General features: G+C 32.5%; 2 protein-coding genes across 7 annotated transcripts in view; both read right to left on the bottom strand.

Annotated features, from left to right (window-relative positions):
• The window catches only part of LOC117205139 (E3 ubiquitin-protein ligase Rnf220-like), a 197,544-nt gene extending 187,138 nt beyond the window's left edge, over positions 1-10,406 (bottom strand). For 2 of the 5 annotated variants that reach the window (XM_033443257.1, XM_033443284.1), the window contains exons 1-2: positions 9,619-10,216; positions 7,289-7,402 (exon numbers count right to left, since the gene is read on the bottom strand). In XM_033443257.1, the coding sequence (XP_033299148.1) occupies positions 7,289-7,402; positions 9,619-9,672 (168 nt within the window). In that variant the 5' untranslated portion in view covers positions 9,673-10,216. Of the gene's footprint in view, positions 1-7,288; positions 7,403-9,618; positions 10,219-10,255 lie in introns of those variants that run through there. The other 3 variants (XM_033443274.1, XM_033443266.1, XM_033443294.1) reach the window with 3 other exon arrangements.
• A 3,712-nt stretch (positions 10,407-14,118) lies between these two features.
• LOC117205259 (zinc finger protein 436-like) lies at positions 14,119-19,264 on the bottom strand. 2 transcript variants are annotated; one of them, XM_033443490.1, is made up of 4 exons: positions 18,961-19,264; positions 18,209-18,355; positions 15,832-17,020; positions 14,119-15,699 (listed from the first exon to the last, which is right to left on the bottom strand). In XM_033443490.1, exons 1-4 carry the CDS (start codon positions 19,096-19,098, stop codon positions 15,146-15,148), a joined length of 2,028 nt encoding a protein of 675 aa, XP_033299381.1. In that variant the 5' UTR covers positions 19,099-19,264; the 3' UTR covers positions 14,119-15,145. The 2 variants fall into 2 exon arrangements, with proteins under 2 accessions (XP_033299381.1, XP_033299372.1); XM_033443481.1 differs by having other exon boundaries at positions 14,119-17,020.
• Between the last annotated feature and the right edge of the window lie 2,907 nt (positions 19,265-22,171).

The raw sequence follows: 22,171 nt of genomic DNA, 5'->3' as shown, positions 1-22,171 counted from the left end.
TAATTATAATCTCAACTATAAATCTCATTACAGAAACTTGCAAGGTTACACTAGAGATCTATCAAAAATATAATACGTACAGCGGCTGGCACAGTATTATTTAAACTTCATTCGTGAAACGAACATCTTTACATGGAACAGAGCGTAAGATGCTTTTGTTTGAAGCTTTCTGTCCTTTTACTTTACCTACGTTGGTCGCTACGCTCGCCAAAACACTTTGCCAAAGAAAAGACAAAAGGAAGATGGCAGTTTCTATTAAAAGTACATGATAACGTTAATTTAATTTCTCGTTTGAGAAAAGGGCAAACAGAACGCGTACTAAATGTTCGAAAGATTTCGATAGCGATCGAGTGGATTCGCAACGATGACATTTACCGTGGCCCGGTGTTCCATTATTACAAACGTTACAAAACAGAACTCGTTGATTTCCATCGAGGCATTCACTATGCCAGCTTAATAGACTCGTCAATCACGGCGAATTGAATGATACAACTGACGGGGGGAAGCTTCACATTTTGACGGATTATTATAACACAGTGGTTTCGCGTTATTAACAGTATAATGCCATATTGCTTTGGTATTATACGCTATTTCAATGTGCTCGAATTCATAGAAATACCCGCATACTGCAAATGAGATATCCGGTTATATAATATCGCAAGTTTTATCCACGAATTTTGCCGGATATTTTAGAAAACGAGAAATATCGGATTATCAGAGGGACGACTGTTAAGAATTCTTTACAAATCTACGTGTGGCATCGCGATATTTCACGAAATTGAATTTTTACATCAAACCGTCTTTCTTCGCTGCTACGTTAGCGTAACGATGCCAAAAGTTCTTTCTTTTTTAATTAAATAAATATTAGATTGTCCGAAAGGTTTCTTTCGTTTCATAAGGTGATAATAGGTGAACAACAATTTCTGTTTTACGTTAATTTAGAAAATGAGAATTATCGGATTATCAGAGGAACGACTGTTGAGAATTCTTTACAAATCTACGTGTAGCATCGCGATATTTCATGAAATTGAATTTTTACATCAAAAATTCAATTCTTTCTTCGCTGCTACGTTAGCGTAACGATATCAAAAGTTCTTTCTTTTTTAATTAAATAAATATTAGGTTGTCCGGAAGGTTTCTTTCGTTTCATAAGGTGATAATAGGTGAACAACAATTTCTGTTTTACGTTAATTTAGAAAATGAGAATTATCGGATTATCAGAGGAACGACTGTTGAGAATTCTTTACAAATCTACGTGTAGCATCGCGATATTTCATGAAATTGAATTTTTACATCAAAAATTCAATTCTTTCTTCGCTGCTACGTTAGCGTAACGATATCAAAAGTTCTTTCTTTTTTAATTAAATAAATATTAGGTTGTCCGGAAGGTTTCTTTCGTTTCATAAGGTGATAATAGGTGAACAACAATTTCTGTTTTACGTTAATTTAGAAAATGAGAATTATCGGATTATCAGAGGAACGACTGTTGAGAATTCTTTACAAATCTACGTGTAGCATCGCGATATTTCACGAAATTGAATTTTTACATCAAACCGTCTTTCCTCGCTGCTACGTTAGCGTAACGATATCAAAAGTTCTTTTTTTTTTTAATTGGATAAATATTAGGTTGTCCAATCATTTCTGCGTTGTTTCGTTAATTATGGTTTTCTGTTGGATTTATACACCGCATTTAGAATTTTATTTGGCAATGCACGAAATTATTTTACGTTTTGTATTTGATAACAGGATTTGCTGTTGTACGTTTCATCGATGAACGTTTCAGCGCAAATTCGTGAAATTACAATCTGCTGAAAATAAGAAGCCGAACAATCGTCCTATAATAGGTTGTCCGGAAAGTTTCCTTCGTTTCATAAGACGATAATAGATAAACAACAATATCTGTTTTATATTATTTTACTGAACTACGTATCATCCATTTCGTTCTATTTCTATCACTACGTTCGTGCATAATTCAATAAACTAATACAAAACAAAAAAACATTGTGCGTCTATTATTTTCTTACCAAAGGAAAGAAACATTTCGAACAACCTAATAATAAAAAGTTTGTAGAAACAAAAATATCGTCTATAGACCTCGAAAGAAACGATATGTATTTTTAGATCGTTCAGTGACATTGTACATCGATTAAATTCAATTTCTTATTTTCTCTTCTCTTCGACGAAAAAAAAATGGATTAACCGTGTATTATTCGCAGTGTAATTTTCTTCCTACAACTTGCAACATCGAAACACTATTGTCGTGATGTACATTAGACACGTAGAAATTAGTATTTCCTCGAGCTTGTAGAATAATTTCCATTCTATGTTATTCCTCTATATCCTCGTTAATCAGAGAGGACACGAAATATACAACGGTTGCTTGAAATGAAATTTTAACGAATAAGTAAATACGTGGAAGAAGAATATAGAAAAATATTATAATCCAGATATATTTATTTAAAAGCTGCACACGAATAAAATACCTACTTTAATTACGAATAACGTTTTATCATTCGCCTACCCTAATTGTATTTAATGCATCAAATTATCTGTTTATCAAATTTTCTGTTTTAAATTATTAACGCAATCAGTTTTTCCATTCATCAATTATCGATCTCGCCCACTGCAAAGAATATCGCGCGAAACGACACGAGTATGAAAACGAGTAAAAACGAATAAAAGACAAATTATCTGGAACCAAAGTTTCTCCTATAAAATTAGATCTCATATTTTTTATCTAACAGATTTATACACTTCGTCTTTAAAAAAAAAAAAAAAAAAAAAAAAAAAAAATAGAACAAACGAAAAGACCTACGCATAGTAAAACTTGCAGCAAAGAATTGAAACGAAGAATCGCATGTTGTCCTGCGCTTAGGAAAAAAAGTATCGCGAAAATTTGGAATTTTTCAACGATAGAAAAATACGATCGACACGAGAACTCGAAGAACGAGGCAGAATCGATGCACTACTCGTATTTATAATATACACGGAATATTGACACGACGTTGCATTATCTGCCTACGTGATGTTTGCGACATCAGTATTTCATTAATTTTGATTTAATATTGATCATCCTTTGTATAGCTGTGTGTCACACTTTCCAACAACAAATAGAATCGTCATTACACCGCTAAACATTCATATTTAGAGTTGGACAAATATTAAGTGGAATTTGTTTTTCGACAAATATCTGTCTACGTAGGATATTTGGCTGGATGGAAAAATTCGTGCGACTGATCCAGCCTGTTCCGCATCAGCCGTTAATATTTCTACGAAAGAGCAATTGCATTTTAAACAGAAATGGAAACGTATCTACTTATTACCGATCGAAAATCGAATACCAATATTTGAACAATGCTTACGCACTATCAAATCGATATTCCTGGTCGCGTAGGTGTTCTGCCCAACATCCTACGCTTACGCTACGTTTGTACGATTTTAGAGTTTAGATGTGCGTGAATATATGTTTAAAAATCGGACGAGAGAAACGTTGAAATTTGACAACAAAGTCGCTACATTCGCAAATTCTTATACCCAACAGTTGTTCCTTTTATTTCTGGTCAATTCATTCTTGAAACGTTTTTAAAAGCTACTCTCGATTTCATTGTATTTAACAGGAGCCTGTTGCACTATAAATTGACGATTAACGATATTGTTGAATTTACCAGTTACAAATTACAGGTGTTAAAATATTGTAAATATTCAACGTTGTTGGTTAATTCATGCTGGAGGATTCAAATGCGATATCTTGAAAAATTTTCGCACACAATGTTCGTACATGTAATAGTTGCATGTAAAAGATTTTCAACGTATTTATTTTTATTACGCCCCTGCCCCTTAGTTTAAAATATTCTATTGAAAATATAACTTAAAATAGCGTATTACGTCTTTACAGAACTACAAATTCGAATATTTCAAAGTTCGGTTACTGTCACGAAATACACGTTTACAAAAGAAAAAAAGAAAGTCGAATCTATGGGCATTTGAATTTAATTTCTCAAAAAATGAAAGAGCTCGCAACAAACACTTTCGACCAGAGACGCGCAACTTTGTCGTTGAATTACAACTAATTACAGATACGCCGAGCAATTACGCGATACGATGAATATTTTCTTTGAAACGATTGAGAAACACCGAACAGCATCGAAAACGCTATATTTTTCTGCTTTCGCGAATAAGAACAAACCTGTGCAAGAATCGCTTATCGTTTATCGCAAGCTCTTTGATCGAAGGAAAAAGTAGCAGAATGTAACGCTACCGACGGAAAGTAACGAATTTCATCGTAACCGAAGCGTAGGTGTAAACATTTCCGGAACAAAGGTGTATTTTTTGAAAAATCGTTGCCGATTGTTATGCATTGCCGAGCGATTAATTAAAAATCACAAATTAATTACATGGCGCACGGTCATTAGTTATGATTAATACATGGCACGAGCACCATGTGTGATTTTAATTAAACTTATTACATTTCAATTTCGATATAATATTCCGAGCGCCGAATGGCTGTACCGATCAAGATTCCTGACGTTTTTAATATTATTCCTGGAAACGGAGTCGCCGGCCAAACGGTTAAAAAGCTGGCAGAAAATCGCCAACTCGTCGCATCCGATAGGCGATTTCCGGATAAACATTTCATCGAGGCAATAATGATGCAGCCGACCAGTTATACGGGAATTAGTACGGCACGATTAGTTTATTATTCTTTTATACGAGGAAATGAGGTTCTCGTTTGTCGATGCCCGCATTTCTACATTCGTCCGATTACTCATTTATTAGTCATTCGTTATTACTTCAATTACACGATGGTGGTTGCTGCAATCTTTCAGAAGAAAATTCTTGAGACTTTTTCTGTTGCACACAGTGTGTATCTCAAGTACTTAGGACAGAAAATTTCCATGTATTGGCTTGGCAACTAAATGACGAAATTATTGACAAAATCCGCAGTCGCTTAGTTGCCAATCCCGATACACAACGCGTGTCGTGTAAAGCATTTTGCAAATTTTTCAGTACTGTAACGAGATTTGATTATTCATTGGTAAAGTTTGAGGATGTACGTGGAAGTTAATCGAGAAAGTTAACAAAGAAAGAGTGAAACCAGTGTCAAGGACAGTCTCGCTAATACGTAGGAACGTGTGCGTATTTTTTTATTTGTCGCAAACCATATTCGTTTCAGAATTCACGTGACACGTTCGTATGAAGTTTCTGCAAGCTTCCGTACGCTTTCGCCAGCTTCTCGCAATTTCATCGAGCAAGATGTCCCTTTTCTCTGATAAAATTGAATTACGAAAAATGAGGTTGAATTTAAATGCTTCGGATCGTCGAGTGTTTTCGTCGCTAGAACTCAGTGACACCGAAGATCGACGAGAAGTGACAAAAGTAAAGGAAGAGAAGACAGAGCGGACAAGGCGTGGTAATCGTGAAAATTGTAGTTTTTCCAGACGATCGAGTACAATGTAGTTTTTCAGTTACGATATAGTAATTGTCTTTTTGAAACTGCTGACGGGTCGATAGCCACACGCTTTTGCATATTTACAAGATATTTTTTTTTTTGTTTCCCTCTTCCACTCTCTTTCTCTGATCAAAAACGCGTACAAATTTCGTCGTTCCGCCGCGATTAATTTCCAACGAAATTATCTCATTTTTTAACGGCACCGAATTTTGATATGCTGCCACGTTTTATTATCCGATTCCAATCAATCGTTTTGTACGTGTCTCGAAAGGTAGCGAGCCCCTATTTTTATTCCAAGCATACACTGCAATCGGTTTCAATAATACAATATCCCTCTGTGACGTGTATTTAAACGAGCTCGTTAATAAACACTTTAAAAATATACATTTTCCAACGCCCCGATGGATATTATTTCATTGTCTTCCTATCGATGAATAATCGCCTCTGCTTTTAGGCAACTATTTAATTATAAACAAGTACAGCTGTATACCTATACCAGCAAGTGATTTCTTAACACTGCCAACATAGACAGATTCAACCATTTTCCCTTTCCTGTTTTCTAAACTTTCTTTGTATACATGTTACGTCTTACGTGGATAAACATGGTAAAAAGCAACTGGCTTTGGATGAAATACAAATCTGTTTAAGTATCTACGATCATTCGCAAGGATGTTCGTGTACGCTGTATAAAATTATACGCTGTCTTTATTAAGATAAAACGTACCGTGTTCGATCGTTAATTATTAAAGTGTGATTTTGCCATGGTGATACTTCGATATAAATACATCTACGGACGATATCTAATACTTACGATAGTTTGCGACGCATCGCCGATTCAGTTATATAATTATGCTTCTTTACATTACCATCAAAATGTAAAATAATGAATTGTCTACAACAACTTGTTCTCTACGATTCGTGCATGCATATATGTACTACATTCGTTCGTACACATTCAGCAAAATCCCTATTCAAAGCGTGCATTAATTACCATTGGTGTGCATAAAGCGGCTAGCGGTCGAAACGATGGCAACTGCAGTTGGTCCATTGAAATTGACATTTTTCGAAGCATAAAGATCGGCCAGCAGCCTTTTATTATTCACTATGATATAGTAGGAAAATGAATTCGCAATAAATTATCCAAAGTACGTATATCGCCAGAGAATAACGTTCCTTTTTTTTATTTCCATGTAAAAATCTGTTTTCCTATATCCTCGTCTAGTCACTCTGGTCACCGAGTTTCGTATGCAAAAAGTCTATTACATAAAAGTTCAAATAGTTAATATCGTAATTATAAACATATCATTCTCTTCCTTCTTAAAGGCATAGTTAACGTTAAAATGTCAATTTCAAGTACCCATTCTGTTTTAGTTGCAATAGTTCTCGCCTAGACTGGTTAAAATAATATTTGGAACAAGGATCAAGCAACAGTAATTATAAACACTGGAGCGACGATTTAACAAAAGCATGGAGAAGATCGGGGAATTAAATAAAAGAATAAAAGAAAAAGATTCGTAAGAAGCGACAACGGCATTGAAATCTTGTCCTTAAAAAGTTGGAAATAAAAACGATCGTGTGACGATAGATCGGATTTACCAGCGTACAAATTTTCCTATACACGCGTTAAGCTACTGTAGTTGTGAAAAGGCAATGATTTAAAAAAAAAAAAAAAAAGGGAAGAGAAAAGAAGCCGTGTCAGGAGAATACCGGGGCTAATCGTCGCTCTGTGACGTGTTGTCGGAAATATTATTTTCACCAGATCTTCGCATAGGTAAACAAACAGGAGTAGAAAAGCAAAGACAGGCTTAGGCGTATAGGCGAGGACGATAGGACACTAACTTGTGGATTGAAGGGTCTTTGCATTCTCAGAGCCTCCGGCAGCCCCCCGGCCTGTGAAAACACGACCAGGGATGGCGGCGGTAGATGATTCGGCACATACGCAGAATTATCCATCTAGAACAGATATCGGCGTGTTCCATTTCTCAATCTTCCTTGGACCATCCTCGCGCGTACCGATTTTTCGCGGCGTTAAACCGCGGTGAGAAAATATCGAAATTCGATCAACGACATGGCGACACGACGGTGAGTAGTCGATGAAAAGTGTGTGAAGTGTGTGTTGATTTTGTAAGTACTGTTTAATACCAAATCCAGCGTCGTTATATATTCGTACGGATGCTTTGGTCGTGGACTTTTCGCAGACAAAGATTTTCTAAATAAGAATCGGCGTGGCAGCGTTATTAAATTTCTTCGTTAGTGATATAAATGACAGTCACAGGAAATGTTTCTATATTCCAAGTAATCTGTCGCTGGAAATTCAAACAGAGAAATTAGAAGTATGCGCCGGGAACGATCGTAAGGAATTCGACTTGGTGGGAAACAGTACTTACGACAGTTTATTCGAATAGTTTTTGCTCAACCTCTTTAGCTACTGGCAAGCTGAAATCTCCGTTTAATACAATTATTTTATTAGATAGTACGGAGATACGCTTGAATAACGTATGGTGATAGAAATTCGCGCGTCGAGAATTCCTCGGACTTCTTTTCTAACATATGCTTCGAAATTCCTTTGAAACTTGCTTAAAAATCTAGAAAGCAAAATATTCATGAACAAGATTCGATTACCAAATAGCTGGTCGTCTTGATATAATATTGTTCGCTTTTAAACTTCTCGTATATCCACAACAACATACCGGCATTGAAATTTAAGAAAATATTCGTCTTTTCATGATTATCAGGTGAGAAAAATATTTTATTTAGAGAAAAGAGTCGAGTACAAAATAGAGAGAACGCGAGTGAAAGATATTCGAAACCTTTCTTCAGATAGGTTTTACAAGTTACATGTTTAAATGTTTCTAATTAGCATGTATTAATCACTGGAAAGCGACCGATAGAAAGTCGTAAAGGAAACGACAGGCAAAATAAGATAACGCAATATAGTAATTGTAGCTATTGAAGACAATCGAACACGATATAGTTAATGACTCGACCAACAAATGACTTCGATTTCTGCTCCTTCTAGTCTTTCAACGAGAGCTATCGAATTTGATCCACGAGCAACTGCATCGATCGCAGTTGTATCAACTTTTCTCTCTCGTTTGATCAAATATATTGAAAAGTGGAATAAAGTAGGCGTCGGAAGGCATCGGAAAGAAGTCCAGAGGAATCGAGTAAACCCGTGTGTTTCGATGCTTTGCGGGTGTTCACGTTTATTTGTTTAACGTAACAACGTTTAACAATTTGCGTCACTCTGTATATTATCGTCATCGAAATTTAATTGCAATCCGCGTTACATTACACAATAATATTACTTACCGCTGAATTTCAGCGAGAAGATAGGACTGAAATTCGAGAAAGTAGTCGAATTTTATGGCTTTAGAAATTGGTTTTTCAATAAAAAATTTACCGTTTTAATATTCTACGTACGATTATCCATGCTGCATCGCTCAAAGCTAATCTTTGTAATATACTCGTTAAATCGTATGCTATCGACCAATGTTTTCAGCGATTATTTATTTTCTGTACAACCAGTGGGCAATAACGAATGAAAATTACTCTCGGATTTCATAATTTCACCTTTTATAAAATCTCCTTCTTTTTATGCTAAATATTTTATGCTCGGGAAATCAAGCATAGACTATTATGCATCGTAAATAGGAAATAACATAGTGAGAATTTAACTTTGAAAAATTCGTAACAATATACTAAAAACATAACGTTAAAAAATCCATGTCTTAATAGCTATCCAGTATCGTTTTATATTCTGCCAGTTATTCCTATGATTTATTCTTACATGCTGTAGCAAATCCTTTCTACTAAAGATATTAAAACGTACAACGACAAACATTGTCTTTATAACGTTTGACAAATTTAGCCAAGTTAATTACCCGATTATTTAATATTCGTGTGTGTTTAAGCATAACGAGGAAAGATATGCATGTGCTGAAATATTATCAGAGACATTAGAAACGCCTTCAAATTTCGAGGACGAATCATCTAAAAATGAACACTGGCAATGCAACGACGCAACAGGCTAACCTTGGTTTGATCGGTTGTCAACATTTCAAGATCGATGAAAAATAAAAATGCCTATGCATTTATATCTTTCATATGTGTACATGTGTATAAATGTGTATAAAATGCGCGTATATATTAATCACCATCACGCGTACATTTTGCTGTACACCAAAGAAGTCACTGCACGAAATACGACCGTTCGAAAACATTCACTCTATTTTCACGGATCCCATTGTTCTCTTATCCGTTGCTTAGGAAACGTGTTCTTATCACTAACAGTTCCTTCGCACTAATATCCGCATAAATCGATTTACCGTGTAACGTGGCGAGGAATCTATTCGAAAAAGGCGCGTTAGACAGCGAACAACCTAACCTCAACGCGTGGGTTGTCACGCGGTTCGACGTGCGGCGTAAACCTCCGATAAACTCGTAAACTCGTTTGACAGCTGTCGTGGCCTGTCGTACGAAACCCGTTAATCACGTTACAACGTATTTGAAAAAGTTAACTGAACGATAATGGACGGAACGATGCGACGCGGGTGAATTCAAATTCAAACGAGTCATATAATCCCGCCACTATAGGTCACTCCGACCTAACCTCTCGACGAATGATAATACCCGACGAGTACCTCAACTAGTGGCTCGGTCACCCGGGTACGGGTTTCTGGTAATGCACTAAACGTGGTGAGCCAGGTGCAAGAGAGGGGTGAGTACAAGAGGAAGGCGCCAGGCCCGTGCGAGCAACCTCGTGGACATGCGAGTGCAGACTGATTGGAGTGTGAGGGTACTTACCCGCGAGTCGTGAGAACGGTGGCGGTGGCGGTGGCGGTGGTGGAGGCGAGGTAGAGGCGTGGAGAAACAAACCGGCGGCGGTGTTGGCGTGCGCGCGTGTTTTCCGCCGCCATTACTGGCGCCACTGTAGCACCACTTTCGCAGCACGCACGCGCGGCATGCGCACACGTTCAATGCGCAACCGTTCCCGCGACGCAGCGAGGTTTAATCGGGCGCTGACTGCGCGACTGGTAACATCTTGCATCATTTGCTGCGACGTATACAATCTGCCTTTTACGAAACTTTCTTTTCTTATTATTTGTTTCGGGTCTTGTGAAAAAGTGTAATAAATACGTTGAATATTACCTTATAGTATGATCAGTTATATAGAGTGTCTTGTTTAAAATGGTCCGCTTATGTAATTATCCTCTACGATTGTGACAAATATTTCGCTGTTAACGTTTTATGATTCATCTCAAGTCTGAAAAGTAATAGCAGTTATAAGTAGATTCTTCGAGCGGTATAATTATGTTGAAATAAAATGCGATAGTGATAAAAAGAATTTTCTACATATAGACGTACGAAATATTGAAATTTTAAAAAACGTCTTTTGATCTTCTTTTACATACAAATGCATCAATGTTTATTCTGTGCAATAATTGTCATTAATAAACATTTATGTGTGTGAAATAATATGGCAAAGTGATGACGAAAAAATAATTTTTTAGTAAAAAACATTTTGTTATTATAGTAATATTTAATACAACAGTCTGACAAGTTGAGGTTTTTCAGTTATTTAATGCGATAATAAATACGTTTATTTACATTCGCAAATATTTGTCCTTGAAATATAAAATTTCAGAGAAGATAAGAATCATACTTCTCTCGAAATTTTATAACCATTTTATGATCATATTATTACAAACTACAATATGCGACGTGTTAAGTCTAACACGGAAGAAACAATTTACGCTATCGTATATGCATTTTTAAGTAAGGAACATTTTTTTAATGAGTCATTCGATATAGTTGCAGTATTCGTGATAACGAATAATTGCAGTTGATTATACTTTCGTTTACCTCGAAGAGGTCAAAATATTTAAATGTAATTTACAATGCAAAGCTATTAAAACATTTCAATTATATGTAATTTTACGTTCATAACTTTTCAGATAAAAAACCGAATAGTAGTCTATGTGACAAGTCTACGACAAACGAAAATGAATATGTATATTTTTTTTTTTTTTAACAAAAAACGTAAAATGTATACTTTCTTATATACATGTGCACATATTGTTAACCTCATAACATACTTTATTGCAACATAAATTTCTAACAAAACAGGATTAACTGAATTTTAGCAAGATAATTAGTAATATTAACCTCAATTAGGCAAAATTTTTAAAATGCTATTTATTAGATTCATAAAATATTTCAACATTATTTAAGAAACCTGCTGAACCTGATTCATGTCTATCTCTATAAATCCATTTTTAATACCTATTTTTTGAAAATAAATATGTAAACAAATTATACCACATATCTTAAACAAACACTAGCATGTATTTAAACCTTTTATCGATTTTGTAGTTTCGGAATTATTTAAATAATTGCAACAATATTTCACTATGGAAAAAGTATGTAGCCAACTAATTATCTCTATATTAATAATAATATATTGTTATAAAAAATATTTCAAATAAACAATACCTTTACGTACCAAAATCAACCAACCTATGAAGTGCTTCCCTCTGTTGTGGAGAAATTGTAACTAAGTATTATAGATTAAACATAGCATGCACGTATATATGCATATAAAAACTGTTTATTACTCGAATAATTTAAAAATGTTACGTGACGTCATTCTATACTAAATTATAATCAAATCGTAATAAAAAAAAAAAAGAAAAAAACAAAATATATATTACCGACAGAAACTTGAAAATTATTGTTTCGGCAAATGATAATCATCAAAATCTATGAAAATTGGCAGACACAATGACGTTATAAAATCGTAACAAAAAACAGATTAAATCTGACATGCAACGTTTTTTAATAGTTTACGATTTAAGGAATCAGACAATCCCTTTACCATTCTCGTGTCACATGCGATGTTGTCGATTTAGTACAGGAGTACAACATTAGTAGCGGTTGGAATCAAAATCTAACGTAGTTATGGAATTATAGATTATTTTTATTCTGGACGAAATATAGAATTTTGTCTCTATAAACGATAAAGTAAAATCCCAGTAAAATTTCTAAATTATTACATATTGAGATATTTGTAATATATAGATTCTTTTGTCTTCGAGAAAATTTTTACTTTAGAGTCAGCGTTATTTTTTATACATACCATCACTTTTGATCGGCATCCACCGGTCAAACTGACTTTTGGCTAATATATAGCTATTCTTGTCAATAAGTATCATTTCAAATGTTTTTACTTAGTTCTAAGATGAAAACTAATACCATAAAAGTATAAACAAAATTCTAACCTGTAAAAATATATGTATAAATAATAATATTTGTTCTTATAATAAATTGTTGAGAGTGTAAACATAGTATAAAAATCGAAAAATTACTACATTATTGATCCGCATAATGGAAGAATCATTTTTGATAACATCGACAAAGATGGTGAATTTTCACTAAACCACTCGCGCAAGCATCGCCTCCCATATGAATCGTCGCGCGCGTTCTTTTCTACTTCAACACGCAAGTTCCCGCGCGCGAATATTTCTATTTGAATATTAGTAACATATGAACATATCGAGAAAAAAGTTTTACTTAATTATTTTTGTAGCACTCCCAAATATTATTTGATATTTTTTATAATTTATTTACAACTAATTTTATAATATTTGTAAATATGTATAGCTTCCTAATGCCGATTAATATCACGAGAAGAAAAAATTAGACAGAAGATTTAAAGTATTGAGCAGTATATTAAATAATTCAAATCTTTTTTAGACTTGAAAAATACATAAATTTACAGATGTGTAATGACATTTCTTCACTCACTCAATATCTTATCTATTATCATTCGATATATTTATATATTTATGAAGTTGTAATAGCAAATCATAGGTTTAAAATATACTGTACTATATAATATACTATAAAGAGCATTATATACATACTTTATACAATATTTGTTACTATAAGTGATTATTGCATATTAATTTATGCGATTATAAAAATAATATGGAATACACTTTCGATCAAATATGACAAAAATTTGATTCTTCTTTAAAAGAAAAAATCTTATATATATTTGAAAATATAATACTTATGTTGAAAACGTTTCGGTATATATTAATTTTAAATCAACTACACAGACTATTATTTTAAAAATAAATATGTAATATCTATTACTATTAGACATGTGCAAATGTTTTATATTATATTTGCATGTGCAAATTAAATCTAATAATTTTGAACACAATTTTTAATTAGTATATTTTTATATCAATTAAAGAGATGACAATAACCATTGACAGTTGTTATTAGTCCTATTCTCAGCATTTAAAAAATTAATAAAATTATATTTATCTAAAACATCCACAGTCTTTTACAAAATTATAACTACGCGAATCATATAGATTTTCTTTAAGCTACATAGTAATTAGATATGGTAATATTATGTAATTAGATTTATGAATTTCATTGAATTCAATTTGTTTTCCATCAATTTTACTACTCTTATATAGTTAAAATATTAATTTCCCAATAAATGATAAATTCATACAAAAGAGTATGGTTAAAAAGCTGCATTACAATAAACCTTTTTTTCGCACATATGTACCATTTAGGTTTGCATTATTACTTTAATTGTAATTGAACAACTAAAGAAAAATCAGGTCGATTTCATCCAACTATGCTGATAAAATGAATTATGATCTATATATTTTGGTATTTCAAAGTACATATTTTATATTTATCTCATACTACACGTGTCTAATATTAATAAATAATATAATATAAATAACTTTCACTATTATCTTATACATTACATTTTTCATTCATACTTTTACCGCTGATCAATAACAATTTTGAAACATGCTTATACGTTTTCCAATGATCCATTTTGTTGTCATATACATTCGCTCATTTTTCAGATACTGCCATGAAATATATCTATAAATTAATACGATGATGCATTTATTTTACAAACTCATGATATAGGAACACAAACAGCAAATGTGTTGAAATATATAATAATATTTTGTGGATCACATCATTGTGGATCTATTGTATATATTTATTGTGTACACTCACGTGCATGATGATAAGAGAATAGAGGATAAACATAATTGTCTAACTTACACATCAACACATCTTAGTCAACTAAAATACATCTCTATAATACCTTTCCATATTGATTCAAATGGAACTAAAAATGAAAGTGTACATAATTTATAACGTTTAAATATTTTTGCTGTGTTACATCTACATGGATGAAGAGTTTGTGAAAATAAGAAATTTTCAAATATAAGCTTCATGAGAAAAATATTATCAATAAAAATCATAGATAGCATATGTCTTTTACTTTCTAACATCTAAGATCACAAATTTCTAGAATCACGAATATTCATTGTTAACGTTAAATAATAACAATATACATTTATTTGACAAAAATATACATTTTCTGAAAATATAGTAACGTAGTATTTTCAAATATAAAGTTTATAATAACAATTTTGTATCATACCTTCAAATTACGTATTATGGGCAATTTTGAGACGCCTTTTTGATATTTTTCAATTAATGTTTATGATAATTAATTACCAAACAAAAAACTGCGTATTCTTAATATTAATATTATTAAATTAATATTAATAAATATTATTAAATTAAAAAGTTAGAATCAGTACTTATGTGATCCAAGTGTGGTAAAAAGAAGAGGTTCTATTAACCATATTGTATAAGATTAAAAAGAGCATCGACATTTTCCTTCTCAGACTCTTGTTGCACAACCTGCGTAACGTTTTGCGTTAACAAAACTTGCTCTATTAAAACGGTCTCTGTATCAGGATGTTCCGAAACTGTAACATCTTCTTCTTTAATTACTCCTTCCTGTTCATTGTTCGATTTGATCACGTTTTTTCTTCGTTTCGTTCTCGGTCTATCCGTGTGTATCCTCATATGTCGTCGTAAATCATATTTGCCCACGAAACGAGCACTACAAATTTCACATCCGAATGGTTTTCCACCAGTATGAGTCCACATGTGGCGTCTCAACGCGGCACTAAAAGTAAACGCTATTCCGCAAACATTACAAACATATGGTTTTTCCCCAGTGTGTAGAAGACTATGATCTCTCAGAGTGGCCCTTTGGTTGAATCGCTTTCCGCAAACCTCGCACGTGTAGCTTCGCGGGTTTGAGTGGATTCTTACATGATTCAACAAATTTCCTTGTTGAGAGAACGATCGTCCACATATCTCGCATTTGAACGGTTTTTCACCTGTGTGAACGCGCATATGTGTCTCTAAAGTGCGATTATTTAGAAATCTTTTTCCACAAACTTTACAGGGGTACTTGGGTAAGTGAAGACCTTGCGGATCCAAGTGTGTAATCAAGTGCCGCTTATAGTTACCTTTATGATTGAACAGTCGTGGACATTGACTACAGGAGTAAGGCGCACCGCGTATGTGTGTCGTAATGTGAGTTTCTAACTCTGATTTAACCTTGAATCTGAGGCCACATTTTGGACAACGATGCCTATGAAACTCCGTATGACACACCATATGCCTCTTTAAATACCTCTTCATCGTGTAAGCTTTGTTGCATATGAAACAGGAATAAGGGAACTGGCCTCTATGCGTTTTAACATGCGCACGCAATTCTCTATGACTCTGGCAGTCTTTCTCGCATACCACGCAAAAGAATGGACCGCTACTCGGCACATGATTGTCTATAGTATGCAACAAGACACCGGTCAGCTTATCGTAATTTTGCAAACATAGAGTGCACTGATACTGTATCACATCGTCTTCGAGTTTTATCTCCTTTATTCTCGTTATTGTATCATTCAAGCTACCTAATATATTATCTTTCGGGTCGACAAAATAATCAGAGTCAGAGTCGTCGCTCTCTTCTGGCTGTTGATTCGATTCCGGAGAATGTTTTTGTATGTTTTTCTCGTTTAGTCTTTCCATCGATTTTTCTTCCGGAATCGTAGGTTTCCAGGCCACCTCATCGTCGCTGATTTTATTATCTTCCCCCCTTGATTCCACAATCTTCTCGTTGCACACGGCATCTAAAAATTCTTCGTTATCCACAGTTTCGTGTAGGAGCTCCCCATTACAGTCAGCCTCGGTAATCTTTTTGCTATCTTCTAATTTAATCACAGTATCGCAAGAAAGCGTATTCTGCGTATTCACATGCTCTACATGCTCTAAAGAAACATCTTCCGGTATATACATTATGGTATAATCTAGCTGCTGGGATTCCAAAATTTTCGAAATTTCATCAGGTATCTCGTTCTTCAGCCGTTTGTCTTGATCGATCTCTGCTCCTGACAGCTTCGAAATGATAATACCTTTTAATCCAGATATGCTAGCCTTGTTAAATTCGCCATTTTCTTCTACCAGTTCGGACACGTCGAGCTCTAACGCTTGCTCTCCTTTGTCGTTTATAGTAATTCGCTCGGACAAAAATTCTTCCGAACTATCCACATCAATGGTAGGCTTAATATCTTCTTTGTTATCTAATAGTTTAATTTCTAACAATTCGTCTGATTGTTCTGAACAGTCTTGTTCAAAATCAGTGTCCATTGCCTCCTCCTGAAAGGCAATACCAACAAGTTGGGAACGATGTTAATGCTTCCACATTACGTGCAATTACATGCTATGACGAAGTTAACGAAATTAAGAAAATGCAAGCATATAGCTGAGATTGGATCGATACAAGGAAGGTAACCTTTATGGGAAGATAATATAATAAGAACAATCAAATAAAATAAAAATTATTCTTCACTCTTTGAATACTGGTTGCTTAAATACGAGCGTATCGTACTATTATCATCCCGAAAGATTTTATTCTCTTACTATTTATATACTAATATCTTTGTATTTGATACATCCTTGTACAAATGATTTCTAAGGCTACTTTTTCAATATATAACTGATTTATTCGTAATAAAATATACAACTGCAAAGCTCTTTTTACATGATTAAATTATAATTGGAGCGAAACGGTAAGCTTGTTACTAAATATTAATTAGTATACGCAACAAATAAATTTCGTTCCATATCACCGGTATATTTTGTACGTAGTAACAAAAGAAACAAGTATAAAATATTGTTTAAAAATATAAAAGTTGGCCACGAATTTTTGATAACGAATTGTAAAATTATGAAACATATCAAATTTTGTACTTAGTATACACCTGCATTAATTTTAATGTTAAATGATTAATCAAATTAATTTAATTAATGCATTTTAATAATAACCTTTCAACTGCCTTAGCTTCTTAAAACATCATTATTTTCAATATAAGTCACTGATCACTATAATTTATTCAGTACTACTTTATACATATATTTGCAAGCAAATAGAAATTAAGTAAATGTAATTACATGTCTGCAAATAAATAAAATTCATTAACATTCAATATTAACATATACCTATATTAACGTCATGTGTTTACACTTTCTTTTATTTACACTAGACATCTATGAAAATTAACTATTTACTGAGAATGAACAAGGTAATAGAATTAAAATCGAAAAATTAGTAATGTCAATCAGTTATGTCGACATTACATAACAAAGCATTGTCTTTGTATATATTATGCAACTAGAACTTATAACTCCAATATTAATGAACTAACAGTATTTAGGTTAAAAAGTATAACATATGAAGATCAAAAACATGTTTTTGCATTTACAAAACTTTTTAACATAGGAAAATCACTACATTGTAAAATAATGTAATCTTAATTATATAATTACAAAGGCCAGGTATCTTACCTTTATGTTATAGCGAATTTGTGTTTCAAACATTTTGCGGAGTTTCCTTTCAGTAGCTTGAACTTGCAACTTGAAATCATAAAATGCATCTGTGCGATAAGCACACTTTGCGCAAAGCATATTTGGTAACCCATCGAACCTGTCAATCTATTTAAAAAAAGTAAACTATATTAACCAAGCTAGCTGATATGTATAATATAACTTATACAGTATAGTTAATACAAAACAAGTTTCCTATTTAACATTTCTTGTATTATATCTCATTAGTCAATTTGAAATCTAATACAAGAAAAAGTAACTCACATTTTACTTTGAAATTCTATTTATATTCATAATACATTCATTGTATTCATAATACAATTAACCAACAAATTAGTATATAATGTTATTATAACTATCTCTTTTGTAACTTTAATCCTACATGTAAAACTTTACTGTAATACTTTATATAACATAACATAAATTAATCTTGTTCGACTTATTTATTTCTAAAAATTTAGATTACAATGGAATAAATGTCATTCAATTGAATTTAATTACAAAGTTTATTTTTTCCATTTAAACATCTGTATCTTGTTATCGCAAAATAAATAGCAGGTATATCTAATAAATGAATATTTGATGACACCATTTTAAGGTTATGTTACAAAATTACAAATTTATGCACGATTAACTATAATAAAAGAATGACTGACTACTTAACAAAGCAAGAAACAGAAAATATATTAACCAAATGATATTTTATAACTAACCTCTATCGATGCAAGCTCTGCAAGTTTATTAGGCAAATTTTTTTGACTAATCGTGTCATCATCGTACATAGGAAGAAGAACGCCGTCAACTTTCATGCACGCTCGACACATGTCGGCACAGCTAATTTCCCAATTCATCGTTACCTTCGATATCCTAAGACTAGTAAAATAAGATTTTCACAACGTTCGTGCTCACTTAGAAATAAATGCATTTCACATTTTCTGGTTAGCGTCTTGTTTCCTATGGGACATCACCGTCAGTCAACATAAAGTTCAGTCATTAACTATAGATAGAGCTTATAGTTCACGCGTATGTTGAAGCGACATCTGACGCGTATCATTTTAGATATAAACGTACAATAAATTAGAGGAGAGTAATTTGTATCGATTAATTAATTTTGATGATTTCCATTTCATTTAAGTGCTATGTACATTTTTTTTTACAAACAGAACATAAATTTAAAGCGAGCATGATACTTTACGAGTGAATGCAGTTACACATATATGCAGTTTGTTTTTAAACAAATACTTATTTTGAATTTCAACTTCGTCAAGAGAAATTATAAAATTTTGAAAGGTATTTGAATAGATATTCTTATTAGAAAATGATTTTAAATGTTGACATTTTTATATTGCAGTCGATGTTATTTCCTTTTTAATTAAATATTTATTATCGAATGAATCGAAGAAATATGTGTAAATGGAATAATTCATATGTGTATTTTCCTGGACAATGTAGTGGACTGAAGTTTACAGCAGAAAGTCGGACATTCAAAAATTGTAGCAACAATTGTCTGGTATTTTACTTTTATTTTATTATTTTATAATATTATTATGGATAAAAATGTGACAGATAATACATAGTATATTTACGATACAGTATATTTACGAAAGGAAGGATTTACGATATAAACATTTCGCTTTTTTACGATGACGACCCTAAACTGCATAAATATTAATTGTGTGGATTGAGGATACATAACCGTTAAGTATTAAGTTATTGTATATTTCTCTATGTTTTTGATCACGATATTCAAAAAATTGATTTTTTATAGAGTATTTAACAAAAGTAGTAAAATATAATTTGTTGAGTGTACTATTATAGCCGTAAAGGTTAACACAGAATAGTATATACATAGATTTCAATTTTGAAATGAAATTCATTATTATATATACATATGTGTACACACTATCGTTTAAGTAACAAACGCTTATTTAAAACAATATGCGAACATATATAACTTTGATCATTGTTATCGGAAAATGTTAAAAGAGCAAGTTATAATGCAATTATATCATAAAATAAAATCTTTTACTAGTACTCTCGATCTGTATAAAGGGAAGTTAGCTTGGTCAGGTTAAAGGCCAGTACTTATCACGACATTTCGAGAATCGAGGCTATTAGTTGCCCCGGGGATAAAGATGACAAGGTGTTCTTGAGTCACGTAGATAGTAACATAAATAGTTAAGGTCACTTGTATGCAACGTGTTATTAAAAAAGAAAAAGAAAGGAAAATTGTCTTCCGTGAACTTTCTGCACATATGCGTGTACGTTTCTTAGTACGCAGATATACGATTTTATGCAGATATCCATTCACATATGAAACTGGTATTTATAAAATAAAAAGCATTAATTGCGCACATTATTATATATTATACAATGAATTGATTCATTCATTTGTGAAATTGATGGAACCTGAGTCTTTTATACACCGAGTTCATCGAATTTCACTTCTGAATATTTTCAAAACGGATTTTATTTTTTTATTTAGAAATTGACCGCATAATATAGTAAAGATACGAATAAGTATCCTAAACTTTTCTTTTCTCTTTTCGAAGCTTGGAACACTAAAAAAATTAGGCATCACGGTTTGATTCTTATGAAAAATTATTTAAATTATTAAAATTTGGGAAGAGATACGAAGGATCAGAGAAATAAGAGCTGAATAATGATATTAGGATATAAGTACCTATAAATATGAAGCGCTGTGATAATGTAGGAAAGGCAAACAATAAGGTACGAAGTACGAATATAGGATCTCCCTAACACTGATGGTATGCTGAAGTGCGAATCTCCACCTAAATTCAAGATAGCGAAGTGCCCTTAATGACATCAGATATTGCAGTACATTGGCGTTTAAATGGCAGCTAAATTATTGACAAAAACATTTATTTGTCGCCTTGAGAACTTTGACAATTTTCGGATAACTTTCTGTTGAAACAAGTATCGTTAATTAACAAAGTCGTGCTGCTGATATCTGCGGTTTTCTAATGAGACTTACTTTTGGATCTTGTGTACCGAATATAATACGAGGAATTTTTGCCTGAGAAATTCTTCTACATGCTTCTTATTCATTTGATACTTTCTATTTTCCGAGAACTATTATATTTTTCTTACATCAGATAAGAGAAGAAAGGGTAGAGAATTTTCAATGGAATCGCAATTCTCCGTAGAAAACAATTTTCTTCCATTTTATTTTAAAAACTTTAATCAAAATGAGGCTACGCGGTAGTTCATTTATTAAGAACAATGTATTATTTATGATAGTTTATAGAATATTTTTGTTCATTTAAAACTTGAAGATATTTCATGATTTGCTAATATGTAATAACAAATTTAAATCATAGTAAGATTTCATAAGAACATTCGTGTACTAATTTTGAAAGTTAGTACGAATTACAAAATGAAATTATACCTACTTCAGATAACTTAATTACCGGCAAAAAGATATGAAATGCTCATCCTTGATGGCGAGGACGATTCGAAAGACTAACTTTTAATAGCTGACAGAGTTATATTTTCAGATATTATAAGACTATTTAGGAATTGTGACGGACTACGAAAAATAAAACTTTAAATTTACTAAATAAATAGACGCCTAAATGAGTTACGACATTTATTAACATTATTAAAAAGACAGATGTGTGCAAGTTCTAATTAGCTTCGTTAATTACTCGAGTAATATTACAAAATGTAGCTGAAGCTAGAATATTTGCTACTTTCATATTTATCGCGTAATCGTTCTATCATATTTTAGATTAAACTTATCCTGAACGAAAAATGTTTCTTTTTCTTTCAAAGGAAAGAAATTGGAAGCTTCAAGTGGTAATTTTTATATTCTTTAAAAAAAGTTATATTCATAATCAAGAGAAAGAAAATGATTTCAAGCTCCATTTTTCTGTCTTTATCTGAAAATATTTTTTTAGGAAA

Source organism: Bombus bifarius, unplaced genomic scaffold (assembly GCF_011952205.1).
Source record: "Bombus bifarius isolate JDL3187 unplaced genomic scaffold, Bbif_JDL3187 scf7180000007966, whole genome shotgun sequence".
Classification (NCBI taxonomy): domain Eukaryota; kingdom Metazoa; phylum Arthropoda; class Insecta; order Hymenoptera; family Apidae; genus Bombus; species Bombus bifarius.
The sequence above is the reverse complement of the archived record's forward strand: the minus strand, read 5'-3'. Positions and strand labels throughout refer to the sequence as shown.

Bases quoted from the DNA above. Each gene is read 5' to 3' on its own strand.
- LOC117205259 (XM_033443481.1), bottom strand. From the start codon at position 19,098: ATGAATTGGGAAATTAGCTGTGCCGACATGTGTCGAGCGTGCATGAAA. The intron at 18,356-18,960 runs GTTAGTTATAAA...TTTTTTAAATAG, and splicing joins CAGAGCTTGCATCGATAGAG to ATTGACAGGTTCGATGGGTT. The intron at 17,021-18,208 runs GTAAGATACCTG...ATTGCCTTTCAG, and splicing joins AAATTCGCTATAACATAAAG to GAGGAGGCAATGGACACTGA.